The sequence below is a fragment of the Chamaea fasciata genome, unplaced genomic scaffold, assembly GCF_029207755.1.
Source record: "Chamaea fasciata isolate MVZ Bird 193981 ecotype frontalis unplaced genomic scaffold, bChaFas1.0.hap1 SCAF_1, whole genome shotgun sequence".
NCBI lineage: Eukaryota > Metazoa > Chordata > Aves > Passeriformes > Sylviidae > Chamaea > Chamaea fasciata.
This window is the reverse complement of record NW_027094086.1, coordinates 46,685,112-46,710,419: the sequence shown is the minus strand read 5'-3', so window position 1 is coordinate 46,710,419 and position 25,308 is coordinate 46,685,112. Positions and strand designations below refer to the sequence as shown.

Below are 25,308 nucleotides of genomic sequence, written 5' to 3'. Positions count from 1 at the left end.
TATGCTGCATAAGTTCAACAAAATTGGTGCACACAATGACTCTTAAGGCTTTTCATTATTTACACCCCTCCAAACCAACCTGCTTCAATTCACAAGACTCCTATGCTTTCCATACCCAAGATCATGTTTCTTTTCTTTTTTAATCAAAGAAAGTATCTCTCCCTACGCCACACTTATTCACCCAACAGATTAGTCTTTTGTGCTGTACCATTTCAAAAGCTTTGCTAAAATCCTGGTAAATCATGTTTATATGCTTCTCTGTCAGCACTTGTGGCTATTCTCTCAAAATACTCTTTATTGAAAATTTTAAGCATGATCCTCCCTCTGTGAATCTTTGCCCTCTATCCTTCATTAAATTCAAACTTTCTTCTATCACGTCTTTGATTACCCTTCCTCTTCTGTTCCTCACTGTTTAAATCAAGCTCACAGACCAGTAACTTCATGCATAAGCCTTATATTCCCTGTTAAATGTTTGCTCAGTGGCCTTTTCCCAGGTTGTTGATGCTTCTTCTTAAAGAATGCAAGTTTATCTGCTTAATGTTTCCTTTTATCTTCAGCTCCTTTTGCTGAGAATTTTAGAATGGATATTTTTGTAAGCCATTTTTTGTATATTATACTCCATTATAGTACCTCTAATCTGTACTTCATTCTCCTCCGTGGGGAGGATATGCCAGTAGCTGAAAGACAAAGCATTTGTTTAACAGTACTGGCTTCCTTAATTACATATACCATTTCTGAATCTCCTGTACCCATGCCCCTTTTAATTGAATACTTATTCCCTATATGAAATAACCAAAATATCATTTATAGCTTCTACTGCAGGGCATCTAAAGTCTTAGGCTTGCAGGCATTCCCAGTTTGTTCTATATGCCTTTCACACTTCACTTCTGTGCCCTATCAAAAATGGTCTTGATGTGTACCTGTTACCCCACCAATAACCTCCTGTTTACACCTAATTACATTATTTGCCCTTGTCACACTACTGAAGGGGACTTTTAAGGCTTTTCCCCCTCAGTTTTAGCACAGACTGATTGTATGGATCAATGACACAGCTGAGACAACCTGCTGTTGTCAAAAAAGTGATACCACACCTCTCACATCCTCTAATTCCCTTCTGCCATATCAGTCATTCACTCGGTTTCCCTCACATAAAGGGTGGAGTTAATTCAACCTTTTAAAAACTGACAGAACAGTAACCTGACAAGAGAAAGTGAACAGCATCCAAAAAAGTCATATAACAAGTTAAGACATTTAGAACTTGCACTAACTACAGGAATTTGCCAGTGCTAACTTCTAATGCTGCCAGCTCATTTTTTTTTACATCATTATTTTATTAAGCATTAGCAGTGTGCTTAGCCCTTCATGATACACAAGAGCTACCATGGTCCTAGCTTTGTCCATTTAGCCATTTTTCATCAGAGGTCAGATTAATTTTGACAGTACCTTAATTGAGGATTTCTTTTCTATCTTCCTGGATGCTTATTTTGTCTACCTTAGGCTCTCAAAAAACTAAGCATATGTTAGCCAGTTTCACTGCATAGTTGGTTATTTATCTTGCTTATGGGGCACTGTCATCTTGTTTTTTTCTTTTTAATTGACTAATTACCAACTCTTGTAATTGCTCACACAAAACCCATAAATTAGTATTTCCTGATTTCTTTTAAAAACATGTTCATGGAGATTTTATGAGTATTTTTCTGTTCTGTTTTCATTTAGCAGGGTCTTAAATTATAATAGGGTCTGAGTGTACATGCCTGGAAAAGAATACAATCCCATAAGGTAAGCAAAATGAAAAACAGAAAGGAACGTTGTTTTTTCTCATTTCTTTCATTATAGTTACTTACTGCTTACACAAAATATATTGAGTCAGAAATACAAATGTTCACGTTAGCAGTCTTTCCTTCTCTATTCTGTTACTCATGGTTTGCTGTTCTGTCTTTCACCTTTATTCTGGATTCTGTATTTAATCATGTCTGTCTTCAGTGTCTCTTAGTTACAAACCTTTCCCTCCCCTGGATGACGAAGAGCATTAGCTTGCAATGTCTCACATCCCCACACAGAAAAAAACACATCTTGCCACATTTAAAAATTGCATCTCTTCCCTTTGAGATCTCTAATCCTTTAACTCTCTCTAGGCCTTTCAAACTCAGTACTGAAGTGAAATACCTGTCAGAAAAGTAAAACCTGGCAGCACATGGCTGTATATTTATTTTCTTTCTCAATTACTTCATATCAGGCTTACATAGTTTATGAATACAAACAACTCTAAAGTACTGTGGATTTGATTTGGGATCTCAAAAGCAAATACACTTCTTTCTGTCTTTCTGTCTGAGGGCCTGATCCTGGGTGAGGCCGAGTCTCAGAGCAGAGCACATGAATGTGCTGAGCAGCGCTCAGGAATTTGGGGCTATCTCAGCAACTGAACTTCTTGTCAGCATCCCCACCCCTTTCTGGTCCCCTTACACTGCACTTAAAACCAAAGGCAACATTGAACTTAAAACCAAAGGTGCAGCCTGAGACCCTCTGAAGCCTTAGAGCTGTTAACCCATCCAGAGGCATCCCAACACTTAGCATCTCTGTCAGAGCTGCTGTTTGTCCACGGACATTGAGGAGGAGCTATGACTATGACCACCCTGATAATTCTGCAGATGAAGTGGCATCAAAGCACAGGCAATAGACCTTAATGTGGCAGGTCTGAGACTCAAAAAGCTGATATCCTGAGTAAGATGATTTTTTTTTCCCTTTTAAAGTTTTTTTTTTTGCTTTGTTTTTTTAGAAAAGGCATACTGAGACAGACTGTCATTCAATAAAGCCACTACTTTCTTCACCAACAATCAGCAACAGATGTAGCCCAATAAAATTAATAGTTTGCAAGTACACACAAGAGAATACTCTTGTCTCTTTTCTCCATCGCAGATTTTGTAAAAGCTGTCTGGATTTTAACAGAAAGGCAAAATTGGGGCTTTTTTTTTTTTTTTTGAATTTTTATTTTTTAATTTAAGCACTATGACCGCTTTTCTCCCACTCTGTGGAGAATTAATGCTGATTAATTTCAGTTTCCAAAGTGTGACTCAGGACCCTCCCCCAGCCCTTAATTGTCCACTTTTAACTCAAACTGAATACTGCACTATTACTTACCAAGATAATTTAATCCTACAGAATAGAACTTGTGCTTAAAAATATGCAACATTAATATTAATGTACAAACAGAAATATATTACTCATACATAATATATAAGAAATTAATTTTCATTGAAGTATCAAGAGAAGGAGTAAACCCCTTAGATCCTTCTCATGCAATTAGCTCTGCACTTGGGGAAGTCAATGGGACTTCACAAATGAAGGCTTCACACGATAACATGGGCAAGACTGGGGTTTTAAAAAGGCACTACAAAATATGCCATGAACAGTGTCCTACAATAATATTGCTGTGATTTCAGTACTACCCTCTATGGATACACTTAAACCACATCAACTTTAACAAATATACTAGTAGCATCTGAGCTGACACACAGTTGCTGACACTGCAATGATGCTTGACTGTGTGCCCAGTTGAAAAACCTCCACTGGGGCAGCACAGCTGCCCAAGGAAGTGGTGTACCAGCAAAACAAGCACTCTACTCAGCCACTCTTCAACTATCCACAATGATTTGTGTCTAACTGGATTTTTTTCCTGTGAAGAAATACTTGCTCCTCTCTAAGAGAATTAAGGGAACTTCACAGAATTGCCACTGTTCTATTTCATAATCTTTTACTTTCACATTAATTCTTAAAATACCAGCAGTTCCTCTTAGGTAGATCCTGTAATAAGTTAATGTCTTTTTACATGGGGCTTCAGTCCACCATTTCCTGTTCTGAAAAAAAAGATTGCAGAATTTATTTCAGATGCAGAATGCCATGCTTCTAGGTTTGAAGGACTTCAACCACTCAACCACCATCATACAAACCAGCTGTGAAGCAGAGAGCATACAAGAAATGAGGAACTATGGTTAAGACTGATAGTTTGGGAAAATCACCAGGTGATGCAGACATTCCAGGCCTAGGCCTGTGAGAGAAGCACAAAGCAGAACAGGATCAATTGCAAGTTGGCCACTGTTTGTGACAGTTACAAGGATTTGTAAGTAGAAAGCCATTTACCTATAGGTTGGCCTTAAACCTATTCCAGCCATCAGAGCAGAAACCAAGAGGACTGTTGTAGCAATTGTAAAGCGAACACAGAAGGAAATCTAGGAGCTTGAAGTCTCAGATCATTCTTTGTTGGTGAACCACACCATTTCCTAGTGGAAAATGTAGAGAAAGAGGTGGCCTTCCAGATATGAAAAGCCATTAGATGCAGCTTTTTAGAGAGAATGCTGTGAAACATCTGAATAATCAAAAAACAGAGGAAATGTATCCAAACAGGACACCAAAACTGTGGACATATGATCAAAGGGGATAAATAGCTCCCTTCCCTCCTACCTCCCACCTTGTTTTGAGTACACAAGCAGCAAGTAACTTTGAAACAGCTGCATTTCGAAGTTGCAGTATTTCTAAGACACTCTTCAAAAGCATTTCACAGGCATTAAAAATGATTCCTAGAACTGCACATTATTATTGATTGGACTGTACTGAGATACTCAGTATCAGGGAGGGCCCTGCCTTTTTATTCACTAACTTATGGAGCCATATACCAGCAACAAAGGTTTAGCCACCAAGGCACAACAGGGTAGCATCAACATACATCTGGTAGATGGGCCCAAAGGGTGGGTAGAAACCACAGAAGAACAAAATAGGTGAGGCTGGTCTCTGGTCCAGTCCTCCTGCTCAAGAAGGGTCACTTAGAGCCAGACCACATCCAGATGACTTGTGAATATCTCAAAGGGATACACAGCCTGTCTGGGTAACCTCTGCCAGGGCTCGGTTGCCCTTTCAGTGTTCCCTGATGTTCAGGGGGAGCCTTCTGTGTGTCCACTTGTCCCCTTCCCTTCTTGTCCTGGAAGGTCGTATGTTGAGGGTGGATGTTAGCAAGAGACTCATCTCTGATGTCATACCCAGCAAAATACGCTGTATAAAATAGTACAGGTCATATTTATCCAATAATTTGTAATACAATGCAGGAAACAGTATAAACAAGAGATGGCTTTGGCAGGAAATAAGGTACCTCACAGTTTTGAACCACCAGGTATAAGATCAACTATCTGCTATCACAGAGCTCTGGCAGGTCAAAGAACAGTATCCTTTAACAAAATACTACGTGTCAGGTGGTTTTCTTATGTTCATTTTGTACAATTTCATTAAACAAGCAGTACACACCCATTTTAAATTAATGGTTAGCCCATTTTTATTTCACTCATGACAGAGCAACAAATATGGGTGTTATATTTGTTGTACAAGGTAAAGTAATACACACATCATATATAATAACTTTATTGAGTAGTAGTGAAAAACACTTCTCATGTACAGTCACTTAAGAAGCAGCCCTGTGAGTATCAAAAAGAACAGATCACAGTTTCCTCCTCTAACTTCATGTCTTGTGTTCGCTTGACTTTCACATAAAAAACAGGTATGAACTTCAGCTACAGCCACGTTCCTGGTTTGGATCTCTTAAAGGCCTCTTTCTTATTTGGATTCTATCACCCTGCTGGGTCACCTCTCTTCCCAAACATTGTAACAACTTCATAGGCCTTGAGATTACTATTAATCTATGAATTTTTCCCTGAAATTGATCAAGAGTAGTCCAAAAATAAGAGATAGAAGTGAGAGAATCCTCTAGAGGTATGCACACCAGCGGACAAATAGAGATATGTCACAATTTTCTGCGTCATGTTCCTAAAGATGACCAGGCTAGAAAATTGTGTGAAATTTCCTCTTGTTTCAACCCAGTTCTGAGATCAGAACACAAACACTCATCACTACTGTGATTTTCCTCTGGGGCTGTGCAGAAATTGTGGCATGCTACACCAGTCAGCTGGCCAGCAGGTACAAGTACAGTGAAGCCCCAAGAGGATAGTGGGCTGCACAGCTGAGCTGTAGGAGTAGACACCTCATAAAGTTTTGTCTCATAAAGCTTTGCTGAATCTACATTTGCCCTCTCTAGAGATCCTTAAGGACTTCATCCACATTCTTGTCTCCCTCTCCAGCTCTTCTGTGTTTCTTCAAGCACGCATTCAACACCCCCCCACCGCCCCCCCCGGTTCATTTTAGGGAAATCTTGGTTTCGTGCTCTTGAAAATTTTGGAGAATGTGTTATCCTTTCATCTTCTCATGTGAAGTTTTCCACAGGTGTGAAGACGATGCCTGTCCAAATTCCCCATCTGAGACCTCTGATAAATAACAAGACAGACAAACAGCATTAGATTTTAATGATCAGTGGACAGGAATCTAAGAAAACTCACATTTCCCCCCCTTGCTTCTCTTCAGCAGCTCCCAGCCAACATTTGGCCTTCCTTTCCCACACTGAATTTATGGGGGGGGCGGGGTGTGTGTGTATGAGGTGGGAAGTCTGAAGCTTAACTCTGGTAGGATTTACAGCAATAGGATAGTAATACTATCCTTCTAAAATTCAAAGAGGACTCTGATAGCTCACTACCAAAACTGTTAGGACAAAGGGAAGAGAAATGATTAAGCTGGACCTTATCAGCCAATTCATGGTAGTGGCACTACCAGAAATTAAAGCATAGTGCAAAGTGGTGGTGGCCTACTGTGGCAAGAAAAACCCAGGCTAGCCCTTCCTAAGAATAGATATGGTCACACTTTAAATAACATTTTCCTGAAAGCAATGTTAAAACAATGCCAGAAGACAAAACTGGTATTTTTAGTGAACTCATTTTGAAACTTCAGAAGCAGAAAATATGTTTGTACAGATTGGCTCCACAAACTATTTCAAAGCCAAACCTTTGGGCCAGCAACAAACCGTCTTTACCTTTTTCTGTCCCTGGATCCAAAATACGGCATGAAAATCACTTGTTCTGGGCCTGGATTCACTGACAGGAAACCCAAGGCGCTACTTACGTTTACATTACAAGTTTATGTGCTTATTCATAAAAATCCTGTAGTCAGAACGATCAGCTTGGATTGCTGATGAGGAGGATTATTTTAATTTCTTTATGTATTTCAATTAAATGCATGCGTATTGATTTCAGTACATTTTTTTCAGTTAAAAGCACTGTGATTTATATTGCTAAAATGCTATTGCTTGCCCTGCCAAAAGCATGCATCTGGGAACATTTCTGGGTTGCTTACAGTCTTTTCTCTCTTCTTTCCGCCTCTGACTGCCAGTGCATGCTGTTGAAATAAACCAGCTACTTCCAAAGGCAGTTCCTGTTTTCTGTCTTTGTGGGTCTGGCAGTGTTTTGAGAAGTGGGGGAAAGAACAGTAAGAGAATAAAGGTAGATTCAGGGCCCATGAATAAATAAAGAGAAAAAAAAAGTAATGATAAAAGAATACACCTACCTGAGCTCCATTCTTTCTCTCAGGGTGATACCGTTTCAGGATTCATCCGAGGTCGGAGAAGTTGAGTTTCAATGAGCCAACAGCTCTCCACAGCATCTGAATTTTGTGACCCCCTTCTCTGCAAGCTCATAGTCAGCCTGCACTTTCATGGCTTCTTCCAGAACAGTGCTGTGATGTGGCCAGTGTCCCCTGCTGTGACATGACCATCCTGGCATACAGCTCTGCACAACCGCAACAGGACAGAAGAGCAGCCCCAGATTCACTTATTCTGCTCTCCAGCTGGTGTGACAGTTGCTAGCTCTCTCCTTTGTCCAGGATTTTTGAAACTCTCTGAAATAGTGAGTTTCTGCAAGTTTTTTGCCACACCTAAATAAGCATCTTCACTCCTGAAATAATTTGGCTGTGTACTTGTGCTGCTCCTTCTGTCTTCAAGACCAGAAAACCCAGAGCATTCTTGTATTATGAATGAAGTACTGTCTGCATTGCACAGGTAATACAATATTCACATGAGCCTCACATTCATGGAACAAAGTGATACAGAAGCAACTGCACTTCTACTCTGAAAGTTACCAACAGGACCCCAAACTGAGTGCAGTTGAACATCTGGATACTCTAGCATAATTCATGTCTTGCCATTAAACTGTTGGTGTAAGCTGGAGTCCACTCCCTCTTCCCCTGCCAGCTAAGAAATGGACAATATAATTTATTGCACCGTTATGCTGGTGTGATTCAGCAAGCACAGAAGTCTTGAAGATTAAGAAGTGAGGGCACACTTTTTGCCGTGTCGAGAGTTCTCTCATTAGGTGCCTGACAGCGTATTAAGGAGGAACAAGACAGTCAAGGCCACACAGTTTTTTTTTTAACAGTTTTTCATCTCCCTAGCGCTTTACAAAAACTGTATTGTAGGTAAGCATAGAAACACACTTTTCAGGAAAATCTATCTTATATTCTGAATAAGGAAAGTGAAGCAGAGATGTTCAAGCAGATTTGGCCAAGTCAGCAAAGCAAATGAGTGACAGAAAAAGGTTTAGTTCCCAATTCACCAGCATACCCCACCTTGTTCTCTGCTTTTAGAGAGTAACTGTCACTAAGGTTATCACCCTAGCCTAAAAGTGTGCTTGCAGTGTGATTCAAGATCTTTACAAGAAATCTACAACCAGCTGAATCCAGCATCTCATTAAAGCTCAAAGATTAACCTGCAGATCTACAGATTTCAGAGCTCTTTCAAAAGCTAGCTATCCACAATCTGCCTGTTTAAGTCTGTGTGATAACTTAGGGATACTAGATTCAGCAGTGTGATGGGCTTAATGAGTTCTGACCTGCTCCTTGACTTGTTGTAACCGATGATGAGCACTACTCATAATTCGCCATCCCAACCAGAAGGTAGCCTCCAGTGGAGATGATTCGGGTCAACATTTTTCACTCAGCAAGTGGGGTGAGCTCAGCAGCTGACAGCTCAGCTGAAGACATACCATGGTAAGGTAATTACAGCCTATCACATCACTGAGAACAGACTAAAAAGGGAAATTTTCTAGTTCAACCATGAGAATACTCGGCAAAGAGGCTAGAAGTGACACTTTCAGTGTGATCTTTTATCCTAAAAAGGTATTTTCAAATATTCTCATAATTGAAATTTATTACTGAGTAAAAAGGGGCATTCAGCAATATTAATGGTCTGACAACTCATCTCATATATGGAAGATAACTATTTTTCTTGCCTTAGGAATGAAATATTCTTTATATATAGGTGGAAATCTCAATTCACGTGACTCTCAATAATGCAAATGAAACTTTCATTCCTTGATATTGAAATACTGTTTGTTGAAAATTTCCCCAAAATTGCATGTTTAAGTAGCTGTCTTCAACATCCCGTTCAGTTCAAGAAAAATCCTTCCAGTGGAGTATCAAAGCCAGTGACTAATAATAAAAGTTAAAAGTCCAATATTTTTTTTACTGTTTGTGTTATACGCTTATGTTTTTCCTTCCCTCAGTCTGGACATCCAATCTATAGTTTTAAACATCTGCACATTACCACTTTCAATTTTGATTCCCATTGCTAAAATGCTTGCATCGCTGGAATTTGAACCAGTAATATCTGCTAGAAAAATTAATCATCTTTCAGGATTTTACAAACGTGCATTTGTGGTTTCCAGAACTACTAATGCTCTGTCAGGAATTTGATGGCTTTGTTTTCCCATGAGAAAAGAATCTGAAAGTCTACATTACTATGTGGACACCAGAACCATAGACACTGAAAATTTAGTTTACAACCTCAGAATGGAGGTGGGAGGCAAATGGTGATTTGAAGGAGGCAAATGCTATTCACAAATGTGTAGTTTAAAAAGCTTTTTCATCTTAGATACACTTTTATATAAAAATCAAAAGGATTAAGAAGAGGAATATTATACCATTCAGAAGTATAACTAAGAACTCTGATTATACCTGATCCAAGTAGAGGAAGATTCACTAATGACACTGAAGGTAACTAATCTTACATCACCACAAAGGACTCCCAAATCTCTTTTTGTCTAACTTACAAGCAAGAGAAAGACAAGTTAGTAACATCTTAGCATGGTAACTGACTTAACACATGATTGTGATTGTGCTTGAGGTAGCAGGAATTGGCTTCCAGCATGACTGAGAAGAGGGATTTCAGTAGTAAATTTGTAGTCACTTGGTACAAGATGACAGAAACCAGGATGACTCTGAACCTATCAAAAACATGCAGCTGGTTATCCTGCAGTTCTAACTCAGCAGCAGTGAGATCATCAGTGGCCTAAAACACAGCTAATGAGAGCCACTCCTCTTCCTTTTTCTTTAAAAAGATGTTTTTCATTAGACCTCAGGTTCTCAGTCTAACAGCCTTCCATAAATTCCACACCACATCCCATTCCTCAGGTGTCCCCTACCACCACCCAATGTGCAAACCGGAGATGAAGAAGTAATAAAAGGACACGGCCTTCCCCTGCAAGATGCATCCTGCCTGGTACTTCATCCTGAACTCTCAGCTTCAATTCTCACTTCATGGCACTCCAGGCACTGTGCTACCTCAGTGTCCTTCTCCCAGCCTATCTTCATCTATGTTCTCAGAAGCTCCATAAATGCTTATCTCTTGGTCCACACATGCTGATGTATCCTCACTCTTCCCTCTCTGCCTCCCTTCTGCCCTCCAGTTTGCACAACACTGTTGGATGACATGCTGAGATATCCTTCCCAACAGATGGGCTCACAAACAGGGAGTGAGGAAGGTGATGGAAGAGCAGCAGCTCTTTAGCCACAGGGTATCCATACACATTCACAGCAATAGGTTGCACCATGCTCATATCATTATAGGCTAAAAGCTTTCTTGAAACAAAAGCTGTTATTTCTTAAAATTTGCTTGTGCTGTGTTTTTAGGCTTCCTGAATTATAAGATGCAAGATACACCATGCCTAAATCATAATGCAAGATACCATGCCTAAATTATTACCTCTAAGCCATTCAAATGGTAATATTTGTGAAGATAAAACAGATTCCCTTCCCTCAGTACACGACTCCCCTACATCCCCACCAACAAGTGTCATTACTTGGTCACTGATGACTGAGGAAGCAGATTACATCTTTCAAGAGTTTGATACATACTTTCCAAGTTATGCTGCATGATGGAATTTCAACCAGGCAGTACATGTTTCAGTGACATCAAAATGTTCTTCATCAGGAATTGAAAGAAAAACAACAAGCAATTGCATCCAAAGGACTGATTTCCCGATTTACCTTAGGCTAGCACTGCACTTCTACTTAATCAAAATATGCTATAAGAGGGGAAAATGAAAGTCTACAACAGAATTAACAAAAATACCCTCAATTTGTTGCTTACAAATATTTTTTTAAAAAATCAACCCCTTATGCCAGCATTTTGGCTCACTGTGTCTACTCCTCAGTCATTAATGCTCTCTGCCGTAAGCACAACTCCTAGCTGGGGATTCCAATGCGTATGGGAGCTAGGATAAGATTCCAGATCTCAGTTGTGCTGGCATGAAGATAGGACTCCTCAGTGACACAGAAGACAATATCCTAGGGAGACTGGAATAAGTCCTATTCTGCAAAATTCAATCCAAGATGTAAGGCATATCAAGAAGCAAGTAATTACTAGCTAATGGCTGTGGATGGAAATGTAACATGGATCAGCCTAAGCATTTCATGACAAGTGGTAAGACAGCTTGAAAAAAAGGGGATTTTTTCCAAAATGATGGAAGGTGTCAAGAGCAAAGAAAAAAGGGTTACCTCTTCAGTTTGGGAGGGGCTGATTCTAGGCATTGGAGATACTTGTGGTGTTTTCAGCTGTGTACTGTTGCTGTCTGGAACAAGCTCTCTGTGGATTGATTGAATATGATTTTGGAGTTCAGTTTCTGATTCAAACTTTACATTGCAACTAGAACAGCGAGTCTTCAGTCCCCCTGCCTTGCTTTTGCTCTCAATGGAACTCAAGCTCTCATTTTGGCCCATGCCTTGTCTGTTACTGCTTGAAGGGATGTTGACACTTGGACTACCACTTTTACTGAGATTAACACAGCTAGCACACAGACCATATGGCAGACCGTTGATGTCAAGTTTCACTAAATCCTGTTTCGAACGGAATTCCTTCAGGCAAGATGCACACTTGTACAGTTTCTGGAGATGCTGTGCACGTCCTGTGGACTGCACGGCAGAACCATTTCCAGTTTTCTGCATATGGAACGTGCCGTGGATTTTCAGTTCCAGCGTGGAGGTCACTGTCTGCATGCACACCACACAGCGGAACCCTGTCAAGGAGTTCCTCAGGTCAGGGTGCATTTGGCAATGCTCTAAAAATTCCTCCTCACTCTGGAGGGGCATCTTGCAAATCCTGCAGTTTCCAGTGTCCAGGCTCTTACTATGTGTGACCTTATGTTCAGTAAGAGTCAGAAGAGATGGAAACCGCTCACCACAGATTGGGCACATATAGTGTTTCACTGGTCCCAAGTGTGTCTGCATGTGCTCTCGAAGCCCATTTTCAGAGAAGAATGTTCGAGAACACACATTACACTTGTAATTCCCTTTAATGAGCTCAGCCTTCTTCTTCACTATGGCACTTTCTCCAGGTCGAATGTTGTGGTCTCGCAGCTGGTGATTCTGCAAGAGAGTCTCCATGGTGTAAGCTGCTCCACAAATGTCACAGCCATACATAGGCTCAGATGTGTCCACATCTTCTTCACTGCCATCGTGGCTGTTATGGGACTCCTGGCTATTTGTCAACAAGGTCTGGAGTTCCACTTCCTCCTTCTGAACTTGCTCAGATGCCCCATTTGTTCCACAGTTTGGAGTTTTTGTTTCAAAAACACAATGTTTTTCCCTCAAGTGCTTTTCCAGCAAGATGATAGCATGGAAAGCTTTGCTGCAGAACTTGCAGTTGTACTTCTTGCTGTGCGTAGTGATGTGACACTGAAGCTCCACCTCTGTACCAAAGGATTCACCACAGAAGATACACTTGTGTACTTTGCCTTGGTTCTCCAGGTGGTTGTGTTTCACGTGAAGCTGTAGGTCAGTCTCATTGCGGAAATCCCAGTTGCAAGACGTACATCTGTATACCTTCTTCTCATTGCTGTGCTTCACAGCCAAGTGCAGCTGAATGGAGACTTTGGAGTCAAAAACCTCTTGGCACAAGGTGCAGCGGAAGAACACGAATGTATGCATGTCTAGTAGATGTTTCTGCAAGTCATCCACAGAAGTGAACTGCTTGTCACAGCTTTCACAGATGTAGTAGGTTGAGGTGATCATGAAATGAATGGTAACATGTTTCAGCAGTGACTCCTGGTTTGGAAATTCCTTGTTGCACTGAGGGCAGGTCAGTTTTGGCAGGACAGTGTCAAGATGTGTTTTCAAGTGAGTCTGAAAACCATCCAAGGAAGTATACTTAGCACCACACTGATTACAAATATATTCCCCGGCAGGACGAGGAGGAGCACCTCCAACTGCCTGCATCATCTTTAAAGAGGTCTGCTCAATGGTTACAGGAGATAATGGACTCATGGCTCTGGACTTTTTCCCATTGTGGATGTAATTCAGCGCCAAAGGAATGTTCTTATGGTTCTCCTTGATATGCTTGTTCAGTTTAAGAACACTATTAAATATTGGAGAATTGGTACAGTAAGAACAAGAATACACTTCCACCACTGGATCCTTTGGGGTTCCGAGCACAGGAGAACCAAAACGGGAACTACTAAGATCACAATGGACTTGTCTAATATGCTCTTCCAGGGAAGAATCTGTAAGAAATCCCATGTAGCAATGGGGACAAAAGAATGCATTACTGTCCTTAGCAGCAGGGTTGGCAAATCCATGAGAGCATCGGATATGTTCCTGAAGGGTGTTGAGGTCATTGAACACTTCAGAGCAGAAGTTGCACTGGTAGACCATGGCAGGCATGGTAGAAACAATCAGTGCTGGGTCTGGAGCTTCATGGACTTGCTTAAGATGTTCATTCAGATTGTAGAGAGATGGCAACACCTCCAAACAATACTGACAGATATGGGCTTGTTCGGGTTTATCTAAATGCATAGTTTTCAGGTGTATCTGCAAAACTGCAAGGCTGGAAAACAACTGTTTGTTGCAATAAATGCAGCTATAAGTAACTTTCGCCTGTTTACTTGAAGGACCAGTGATATCTGGCACTTGTTGAGCTGCCCGCTTCCTTCCGCGACCTTTTGGAATAGGAGGAGCCGTTTCCACCATTGTTGAGCTATCCACTGAGAGATTTGAATCTGGGGTAGTGCTAGAGACTGATGTGTACCCCACAGTTACCAAAGATGGGCTGTTGCTGTGGTTGCACGACTCTGGCTGCTGGTGACTGTCCATGTGGCTGTACAGCTCCTCCACAGTATGAAAGTTCTCAGAGCAAATACTGCATGAATTCTTCTTCTCACCATTATGAACCTGCTCCATGTGATTTACTAGGGACGTTTCCTCTACAAAGAGTTCATGACAGTAAACACACTGAAGAGCAGATCGGTCTTCATTAGGGGAACACTCAGGGTGACATTCTGCGATGTGCTTCTGAAGATCTTCAGGAAAATCAAAGCCTTCTTCGCACTGACTGCATTTCTGAGTGTCTTTCATTTTCCAGTCCTCCATCCGGGAAGCCGACTGGGAGCCATCTTTGTTCCTCTCGTGAACCTGCATGTGTCCATGCAGTGAACTAGATGACAGGAACCCACGCCTACAAATGGCACACTTATATGGCTTGTTGGACGTATGAGTCTTTAAGTGGATTTTAAGATGATCACTTCTTGAGAACGCGGCATCACACTCACTGCAGTGATACTTCTTGTCTCCTGTGTGAAGCTTTATGTGGCGGTCCCTGCTGCGCTTGTGTTTGAAGAGACGGCTGCAATACGTGCATTTGAAAGGGAGCTTGTCACTGTGACTTTGCTCGTGGTGTTTTAAGTAGCTGAGGCGGCTGAACGATTTGTCACAGAACTGGCACGGATATGGCAAACCTGGGCCTCCTTCCTCCTCTCCAAAATCACAGCCTTCTCCATGGCTCGGGGAAGTCTGATCCTTGCTAGAAGGCGATGATGCTGGCCATGAGCAAGAGGGGTCATCCTCAACATCCACTCCATCTGAAATGACAAAGAAACATGCCCACAAGCTTAATCCCAAGAGTCAAAAGGCGATGGAAAGTGCATATGAATAGCAGTAGCAGGACTGCTACTCCTAAATAGTTAAAACATTAAACTCAGACTAGGACAATTCTTACACTGATATTCAACAGTTTCAAGACCACATTTATTTTTATCATACTGTAAAACATTAGAAGTTATTAAATAGTTCTGTGCCTATATTAACTTTTTATTGCTTTTTTATCATTCTTTCTCAGTTGCAGAATATGTATTATACATTGACAACTTTATTAAAATGCAGATTTTAATATATTTAATGTTTCTTTTGTATCCATTGTAAAATTATTTGCATATTATGTGAGCATCTGAAAAGTCAAAAGAAGGGAGAAAATATTACCAGAATGATTTAAAATTAATACAGTCAACCCACATGCCTAATATTTAATGAAAAGGCTCGCCCTGCTTTGCCACAGGTTTGTGGTATTTTTTTTCCTTTGAAGTTGATTCTGAACACAGGAGTCTTTTAAAGTCTATTTCAGAGAGAGACTTGGGTGTTATTCTAAACAATAGCATAAAAAATTACAAGGCAGGAACAGGACAACAATATAAACAGTGATGCTTTCTCTAATAAAGCACAACCAGATTTCTCCAATAATGATACAATTCAGTTACTGAAAGCTGGCAGCTGGATCATTAAATGTTCAAAACAATCTAACAAACCAACAACCAGGATCAAGTAAAATGGGAAAGTGTCACAAGGGTCAGCCATGAACAGCATTTTTTTTTTAAGTTCAAGAGGTTGCCCACCATTTCTTCCTTTTTTGCAAAGGTCTCAGCCAGCTGAACTTCCTCAGTACAACAGAACCTATACTGTGAGGTGATCACAGACAAAGCAACTTGTAAAAAACTGGAAACAGGAAAAATGATAAACATTTATGGTAAAAGCTGAAAGATTTATGAGTAACCAGGAAAAGACAAAGCAGATATGCTGGCCAGATAATAAATGGACTAGTTATCTATGGTATTACTTCATCTCCAAAAAGGGAAAATTGTAAACATATTTTTTCAAGAGATGTGCTGTACAGTTTTTTGCACTTTTTGTTTTAAATGTAGATAACTATACTTCAATTATCATACTGATATTAACCTAAAATTTCTTTTAAAATATTAAAATAATGTTTGAAAGATTACTCTATATCCAATTATTCTATTCCTTTCCAGGGGCAATGCTTGAGGTTTTTCTTCCTTTTAAAAGTAAAACTGACTACAGTAACACTGCAGAAAAAAAAGATACAATAAACCTCTTGAAAAATATCTTTCTAAAGGTATTCTTGCAAAGCAGAAAGTTTCTTAACATCTTCAGTGTTCTCTCAAGAAATTTCCTACAACAACACAAAAGTTAGAGCTGGCTTATATTATATAAACAAATTCCAAGCGTGCTTACTTTAAGGTAAAGAGATTTTACTAGATTATCAACCTCTTGCTTATCCACAGGAAACAGATGAGGATTCATTCCTTTCCTGCATCTAGAAACTGATGACAATGCCATCTCACTATCAATGCCAGATGGCAACCATCTAACTCTGAGAAAACAACCAAACACCATTGCTGGATGCCTGCCCATTCACACAATGCTTTTCAGGATAACTTGGACACTGTATGGGTTTTTATCCTCTTGTTTATGTCTTGGAGAGGAGGGTCTCACAAATTAAACACACCTTCTGCACACACGCACATACTATACATCTGTAATAACCTACCTATAAATCTGCATTATTGGTATGTATTTAAATAACAAAATCAAGCCCTGGCCTGAATGCCATGTTTTTAAACCAAAAACAATGCTGTTCGTTTATCAAAAAAATTGAAACATAAAAATCCTTCCTTTCAGCAAAAGTACTGTCATCTGCTAAAATGCTTCCCAGTGTGAAAAGTTCCTCATTATCATACACACTAAACAAAACCAGCAGTCAGGTGAGTTTTTAAGATGGTACATTAATGACTGCAATATTCACAGGAGACTTTTAATGTAAATCTGTGTACTGCCCTTTCAAATTGTTGGATTTGGCTCTAAAACTGGAAATTATCAAAACAGTGGAACAAGCATTTGCAGAAAAATATGTTAACATTTTCTCCAGTTCTAAATTTTATATTAAATGCATCTTTCCAGCTAGGTTTTTTAAATGGGAAAACCTTTTGTTCTTTAAAAATCCAATATATTTCTGACATACACCCACTGATGGCAGATAAACAGGAATTTATGTCAAGCAACGGAGTGAAGAAAAATAGTCTGTGACTGCCTAGGCAACATATTTTGTAACCAAATTTAGTATTAAAATGTATATCCTATAGAGAAATGATATATTATTGTATAAACGTTTAGAGGAATATATAGTAAGTGTTATAAATAGTGTACCATCACTGACATAGCAGTAAATCACATCCTTTTTGTGGCCACTGCCTGCCCGGTTTTACCTATTATACAACTATTCCCCCCGGCTCGTGGATCCCAGCAGGCTGTCGGGATGGCAGCAGGGTCAGGATCAAGCGTGGAATGTGACCATGGCATAAGCACTGGCAGCCCCTTTCCCCCACCCAATTCTTCTTGTTTGCCTGTGAGTCTTCTCAGCTTTTATAGAAGGCTAAGGAAAGCTGAGGGGGGAGAAGGTAACTGTAACACAGAGAGAGTTCTTACTTTCCAGCCGGCAAATGGAAATGTGTGCCACTTTGCTGTTGCATTTTTTTTTCAGAGCCTGTACTAATTCTACAGAGCAATTCTCTTGGTGCAAAAGGGATAAGGGCAAGCCACTCACAAGTCAGACTTGCGTCCTTTAAACTCGAGAAGTGAAAATCTTCCAATCTCTCAGAGCTACAGGAGAATCAGCAAGGCAAGGGAAATTCCACAAGGCGGAGGACAACAGGATTTTCCGGAGTACAAGCCTAACAATGTTCCCAACACGCTTTCCCGACTCCCCTCCCCACCCCCTGGCATGGCAGGGCAGGGGACAGCCAGTATGGAGGGGGCACTGGTGGCTGGCCACATGCTCTGGAAGGAGGGACCGTGGGCTGCCCTCACACAAAGGGCTCCAAAGCCAAGCCCATCAGCTTTCAGTGACTCACAGAAAGGCTTCTGAAACCATTCTCCTGCAACAAGGAAAATGTTTCACTGCAGTGACTTTTGCCGTGCAGACTCCAACCTGAACACCAGGAACATTGTGTGCAATGGACTAATGTGCCAGTTGAGCTCAGGGGTTGGGTAGGAATGGATCTGGGGACAGCAACCAGGGTAACCAGTAGTTACCCTGGACTAAGGGTAACTACTGGTACAGCAGGACGTGAGTGATGGCAATGCCTGCCCTGCCATCTCCCCACCTTTCCCCACAAGGATGCTGCCCCAGAAAATTAAGGTGCAAGCACTAAGAGCATCTCCCTCAGAATGGCAGCAAAGTTTGACTGGCTACTCCACGTGCACAGGCACAAGGTGAGCAGGCCTTGGCTCTCAAAACTGTGATGGAGAAGCTCAATTAAGGTCTCTGGAGCAAGCCAGATGCTTGAGATGCAGACTCCACTGCAGCTTTCCCAGTGGATCTCACTACAGAGCCAGCTCTGCGCTGGGGGTAAAGTTTGACCTGCTTTTGGGGTAAAAGGTTTCAAACCCCTTTTCACCCATCACTCTCATAGAAAATGCAGTTTGCTGCTACTCTGCACACAGCTGCCTGTATATAAATCTGTAGACACCTACGCACTGAGCTATATGTCAACGTTACAAATCTGATCTTTAATGTTATAACAAGCGATTTTAAAATACTCTGGACCAAATTCAGATGCACACATACAAGTTCCCAGGAGTGGTACACATCTATCTGAGGGCAGAATAAGGCTCCAGGTACTTGACGGAGTGTTTATGGAGTTTTAAAATATATTTTCTGTATCGACCTTTTTTTTTTTCCCTTCAGCACTCACTAAGTGCTACTTACTGTAAATGCCTTTTTTGTGTTATGGCAAGTATTCTGAGTTTCAATGTGATGCACTTAACATGTCCATGTAAATTTTTAATTTTTGGAACCAGTCACTTCACACTCACTGACTCTAAGAAAGCTCTAGCATTCACAACCAAAAAACTTTGCTGAAAATCGGCTACAAGGCCTAAAAGTCTATTTAAAGATTCAAATGAGTGTGAATAGTTAGTGCAGATGTTTTTCTACACCAACTGTACTTGCTGAGTTTCACCATTTCCATAAAGCACATTAAAACAAGTGTGTGAACACTCTGAGATGAAAGTACCAAGCACTCCTGAGACTTCCAGTGGAAAGTAGAGCTGCCTGACTTTTCTCCAAGCAGACAGGAATGCCCATGATTCAGCAGCCTGAGTAAATAAAAGAGGTCCTTATTTCCTAATTCTGCTGGCTGGCCACACTGCAGCAGTCTCTGTGCTGCTGCCAAAGGGGATGCAAAACTGGAACTACACCCAGCAGCTGAAGGACTGTCTTTGTTAGCCAGCCAGGCCTTCCTGACCATCTTCTGGCAACAAAACTATCGTATCCTGCAAGGAAGACCTCCATCTCAGGCTTGATAATTCTCTAGTCTGTCTAATAGGATGAAACAACAAATTTTGCCTGGACTGTGTTGGAGGAGGACAGCTGGAAACTCAGTTAGTAGCAGAGTAACACCTGTTCGGTAGTGTTGATGGGGAAAGCGCTCACTAACAGAAAAGTCAAGCAATACCAGAAGGAGTTATCCCACAAAAGGGGGGGAGGAAGGGGAAGCACAAGAGCACAAAAGCACCTTTGTGGAGTTAGCAGCCAGCCACTCATGTGCCAACCCCAGCAGACGCGAGGGCTTAAAAGTGATCTTATCCCTAGTGCTGCTGACTGAATCAACAGGATAGCTTCAGAAAGATGTTACTTACTCACCAGGAAGGTCCTATGACATACACATGCTTTTGCTGGAGTAGACTTCAGGGTACTTACTTGTCTTATTTTCCTGTATGATTTAAAGATGTTTTTTGCTGCCACTAGACAAATGGCCACATTCCTAAAGCAAATGTCAGCTAACCTTTATGTGCCGTAATACATAGGCACCCTCTGATAGAACAGAGTTTACACATATGAACAAATTAATATTTTCAATATCCTGTAAGCAGCAGTTTTCCATTTTCCCCATTTTGCAGCTCAAGTAATGGGCACAGACAAGCTGGAATGCTTTGCCTCAGGTTACAAATGTAATCTGTGTGAAGGAGGAAACAGAACCTGCATCTCCCCGTCTGAGCCATTCTTGCAAGAATAATTCTTTCTCCTCTGAAACACAGAGCTGGCAAAATTTTTAAACTGCTGGACTCAACCAAAGAGAAAGCCCAGCAGTAGATATGGACAGACACCCCCAGCTCTGGGTCCTGCTGATATGTTATCACTACTTTTCTCCCATAACAGTAAGGGCAGGTTGGTGATACCATTATCCCCCAGGATCCCATCCAAAGTACTAAACAGCAAGGTTTCTTTAACAGGTAAAAAATAATGAGTTACATAGGATGATAACAGATACTAAAAATGAAAAATCAAGTACACCAGGCAGCAGCACACAAACCTGTGCACTCCATACTGCCACAGGCACATAGATTGTGAATGCACATGTATGCATTTATGCATTGGGTTGTTATGTAGTTATTATCTGTTGTCCTACCACCAGTCAATGACCTGTTCATATGCCAGTGCACAGACTTATATGTGCTTATACACACTTACTGAAAAGGATGGAAAACTCGTACAAATGTACAACATTGCTAATTTACCAGACAGCATGCCACAAGGTAGAACATGATTTGTAAGAAAAGAAGGACTAAATAGCAGGTAGGTAGGTAGGTCAGTTAACTGGATGTATGATAAGGCTTCACAGTTTTAAATCCTTGCATTTTTTGTGCAGGTAATTGAGTGGAGTGGTTATTATATATCATATAGTTTACTTGTAATGGCCATTTCAGGTTTAGTGCTGGCCACATTTTATATTATTACCACCACTAATTGTCTGCAGGACTACCCTGAAAATGAGATAAGGAATCTTAAGGGAATATGCAGGTGTGAATAAATAGCAAATGAAGAGGTTAGATATTGCTGAAATAAAACAATATTGTGCTGTGTGCTGAATAGATCTAAATAACTAGAATATCAAAGAACAGTGTTTAAGGATTAACATGGCTTCAGTGATGGCCTAACATACATGTCACTGAAACAAGTTATAGTTTTGGAGTTTTTAATAGAAGGTAGGACTAGTCTTTAAAGTAATTTTAAATAAAATATACATTGTTACATAATCTTCTCTGTTTACTTTCAGTAGAAATGTACACAGTTTTGGAAAGGCTGAAACTTTAATATAATCATCACAATTTTTTCACATCAGTGACCACACATTAAACTCACTCATTTGTCTCATAACTTATTAAATGGCTTGAAAACTAATACTCTGTAATGGGCATTCAAAAGAGAAATGTGAACTTTAAAATTATTTATAATTTACAGATGTTTTTTAACATCTATCAATATTTCAAAACTGCTTTGGGAGCACCAATTAAGTGCGTTAACAGTTAGATTACTGGGGGAGAGACATAGAGGGGTTCCTGACCAAAAGAACTGAGACAGCTGGTAGGGACGTTTTCCCCATTTTAAATTTCATAACCAGAGGAAAGGCAGCTCCTAGAAACAACAAATAAGTCACTTTAATACCTCACAGGAAAAACCTGCTTGCTTTTATAAAATGCCTTTAATGCCTACATAAGTAGTTAACATTCCTGTATTGCTCTCCTAAGGTAACCTAAGGCTCCAGCTCCATTATGTCTTCTCCAGAAGACATATTACCATTACATATGTAAAGAGGAGCATAAATGTTTTCCTTGATTGTTGCTTAAAGTTCATTTGAACAGACGGAGCCCAATGAATTCCATCTTCTGCAGCCAAATTAAAGAAAATGTAAGCAGTTCATATTCTGCTCCATCTTTCAAATCATACACAAACCCCAATTTGCAACTAGAAGAAAACAGAGCTACCCTTCTGCTTGTTTGAGAAAGCTGGCATTTTGTGCCTCTATAGGCAAAGAGAAAGCATAAGTAATTTTCCACACTTCTGTACATATAACTAATGACAGTCACCATCCTTACAGCTTATTATACTGCTTTACATAATTGGGAATCACATGTCACACAATTAATTTACAGGGGTTGTTTAGTTGTGACTGTACAAGCACTAAGCGATTCAAATTAGCTCATTTGTCCAGTGCTTAAATGTGACAAACACATTTACACTGTATTTCTTCCGCTGTTAAGTTGCTGTTTCTTTTAGTTGTTGTGTTTGTTTGTTTGTACAGTATGAGTCAGAGACCACCAGGCTTGTTCCATCTCAAGCTAGGGTCAGAAAAAAACACCCTGAGAATAACTGCATTTAAAATCAAGATAATGGCAGAGCAAAAGCCCATTCAAATACTCCAGCAAACTTATACATAATAACGATCTCCTGAGAACCTGTACATTAACAACCTCATGTACTAAAAGCAGTGATTCAGCCAATCAGGTTTCTGCTAGAGAATAATTATTATAATTTGTTGAGCCAATAACAGTATTTGTACTGCTTATTAAGAACAGCAAATGACTAGGAGATAACAGTTCAAGGTTCTTCACTGGACCCCAGTATTTCCCTCTGTCTTCTGTTTTCACTGGGTTGTGCTCTCCCCCAGGCAACACCATGAATAGGACCAAAAGCCCTCTCCCTCCAATCTTCCCCTGCACTGCAGCTCATTTTGAAAGCCTCATAGACAGCAGACCCTGTAACACAGAGCCAGTCAAACTTTCAAGATATATAGGTATCAAAATGAGCTGATTGTTTCTTTCTTTCCCAGGTCACAGCACAAAGACTGTGTCTTAAGGCAGAGAAATGTCATTGTTTCTCTTTCCTCCCCAAAAACAAATGGTCCATAAGATCAGGCCCCAAGAGCTGAAGGGACCCCACTTCACAGCTGTCCTCTAAGTCCCCATTCCCACACAGCTGCAGGACCCTGCAGGGAGAAGGGCAGGCTGTCAAAAACCATCCCTAGCTGTCGGCTCAGACAAAAGATGGAGCCTCTGGGCGGGATTTGCAAGCAGAATCCCCCGAGATGGCAAGCAGCACCTTGGGTCGTGATTTGAGTATCTCCCTTCTTTCAGTTAATCTACAGTTTAATCATGAAGGTCCCCCATTTTTTATCATGTATGCCTGTCTGTCCCACTTGTGCCTGCATTTCAACCACACCAATTCTTTGCCTCATTGCCTTTAGATCAGAACAGCAACAGCAAGACAGTTAGGAGGGGGCTAAACTAGGACAGAGAAAAAAAGGAAGGCAATGTGTGAAGTAAAAGAAAGAAATACAGGGTACAGAGAAAGAAGGCAGTCAATAATTGCATCTGAAAGAAACCCAGGCAAAGATATCTAAAAATCTTTTCAAGGAAATGGAAAGTAAAAGGAAATTAAGATCAAGCAAAAGCAGTGTAGGCAGTTAACGCTTTCAAAAACACATCAGTGTTATTTTACAGTGTGCTAGAATTAAATACAGTAAATAAACACAGAACTGCTTATTTCTTAGAATGACAGAAATGTGGTGGAGGTCTTATTTACACAGGTGAAAACTCCTGGACCTAGATCTGCAAAGGGACCTAGGTGTCTCCAGGAGCCCAAGAAGGAAAGAAAGCAGGATTCATGGAGCCCTGGGGGGGAACCAGGAAAAGGTCTGCAGCCTCGCAGCTTGGGCACTCAGCTGGGAAAGGGGAGTACTGGGCTCTTTACACATTAAAGAGGCAGTGGATAAAAACAAAAATAAACTTAAGCATGAGTTCCACACTGCAAGAACCCCTGGACTAAATGAGCATACTTCTCCACAAGTTAACAAGTTCCTTCTCAAATGTGCTCCTACCAGGTCTATGAATAGGATACTCTTTCTTTCAGCATGCCCAGCTTCCAGGAGAAGGGACCTTTGGACAACTCAAGACCCTTTCCTCAGAGGCAGGAAACATGGCTTTGAGTGCCCTCAGGATACTTAGAGAACTGAATCAAGGCCCTGTGCCATGTGATACTTTACCTACTTGGCTCCTGGGTAGGGAAGACCGGAACACAGCACTTTCTGCTGAAAGTGCCCAACAAGTCCAGGGCTTAGTGTGGCAATCTCCACGCAGCAGGCTGATCAAAGGCAGTGGGCACACAGATGCTCACACTAGGATGGTTTGCACAAACTACCAAACCACAGCAACCTGAGAAATTTTTATGAAAAGAAGAGGTGCCTACCAAAGCGGGGTAAACCCAAGGAGGAAAGTTTTGGATAACCCATTCTATTTAGCTTCTTGTAGTCCATCTACATCCCATTTTAGGCTCTCTTCTTTTAGATCTGTTAGTGCAGATGTGCTACACAGCTGTTAAAAAAGATGTCCTGGAGCAAAGGTAACCTTTTTTTTTTTTTAACAGGATGGCAGAAAAATGCTTATACCAACTCTAGTGCAGCAGAGTCACACTGGGAGTGATGTGTTTTGGGAACCTTTTCAATGCAGTCAAAATGCTGTGTAAGTCAGTCCTTTCTTCCTGACCCTCATTTTCCCCAGGTTTGCTTGAATGGGAACACATGTGGCTGTCTATGCCATGGGACAGGCACAGGTTGGCAGGTGAGCATGGCTTCCATTAACATAAGGGTGGCCTAGGCTGTAAGGGAAACCTAAAGAATTTTCCAGTTCACAGTGCTCAGAAGACCAAATTGTACTATGAAGATGTCACATGTAAACTGTCACACCTACCATCTGCTTATCTTGCAGAGTATCACTTCCTCTACGTGGAATTTTGCAAGCTAAGAGTTGCATTTAAAGTATGTGTATGCTTCACTCAGACCTCTCATGTTAATACAGGTTTATTTGGGTGATTAAATTATAAAAAAGAGAAGGTGAAATTCTTTGTAAAAGGCAGAATTTTCCTTCTCTTCTGTATAATTTCCATTCACCAAAGCCTGCTGAAATGCACTATTAGATGTCTGAAGTAGAGGCCTCTCCAAAAATAAAGAGATCTCCATTTTGTTAAAGCCCGTATCTTAAACAACCCTTTGTAGCTTCCTCAGTGTAGAATGGAAGCCTGGCATGAAGTAAATTAAGCCTTTTGCTGTCAGGGCTGGAAATAAGGGCAGAGCAGAATAGCAGCTGGATTTGAAATTATTCTTTTTCTTTTTCTTTTTTTTTTTTTTTATTGGCTTCATTTACATCCTGTCTAAG

General features: G+C 40.7%; 1 protein-coding gene across 12 annotated transcripts in view; it reads right to left on the bottom strand.

Annotated features, from left to right (window-relative positions):
* The window catches only part of ZNF521 (zinc finger protein 521), a 231,397-nt gene that overhangs the window by 123,062 nt on the left and 83,027 nt on the right, over positions 1–25,308 (bottom strand). For all 12 annotated transcript variants that reach the window (XM_066182344.1, XM_066182333.1, XM_066182376.1 and 9 more), the window contains one exon: positions 11,695–15,047. In XM_066182344.1, the coding sequence (XP_066038441.1) occupies positions 11,695–15,047 (3,353 nt within the window). The remainder of the gene's footprint in view (positions 1–11,694; positions 15,048–25,308) is intronic.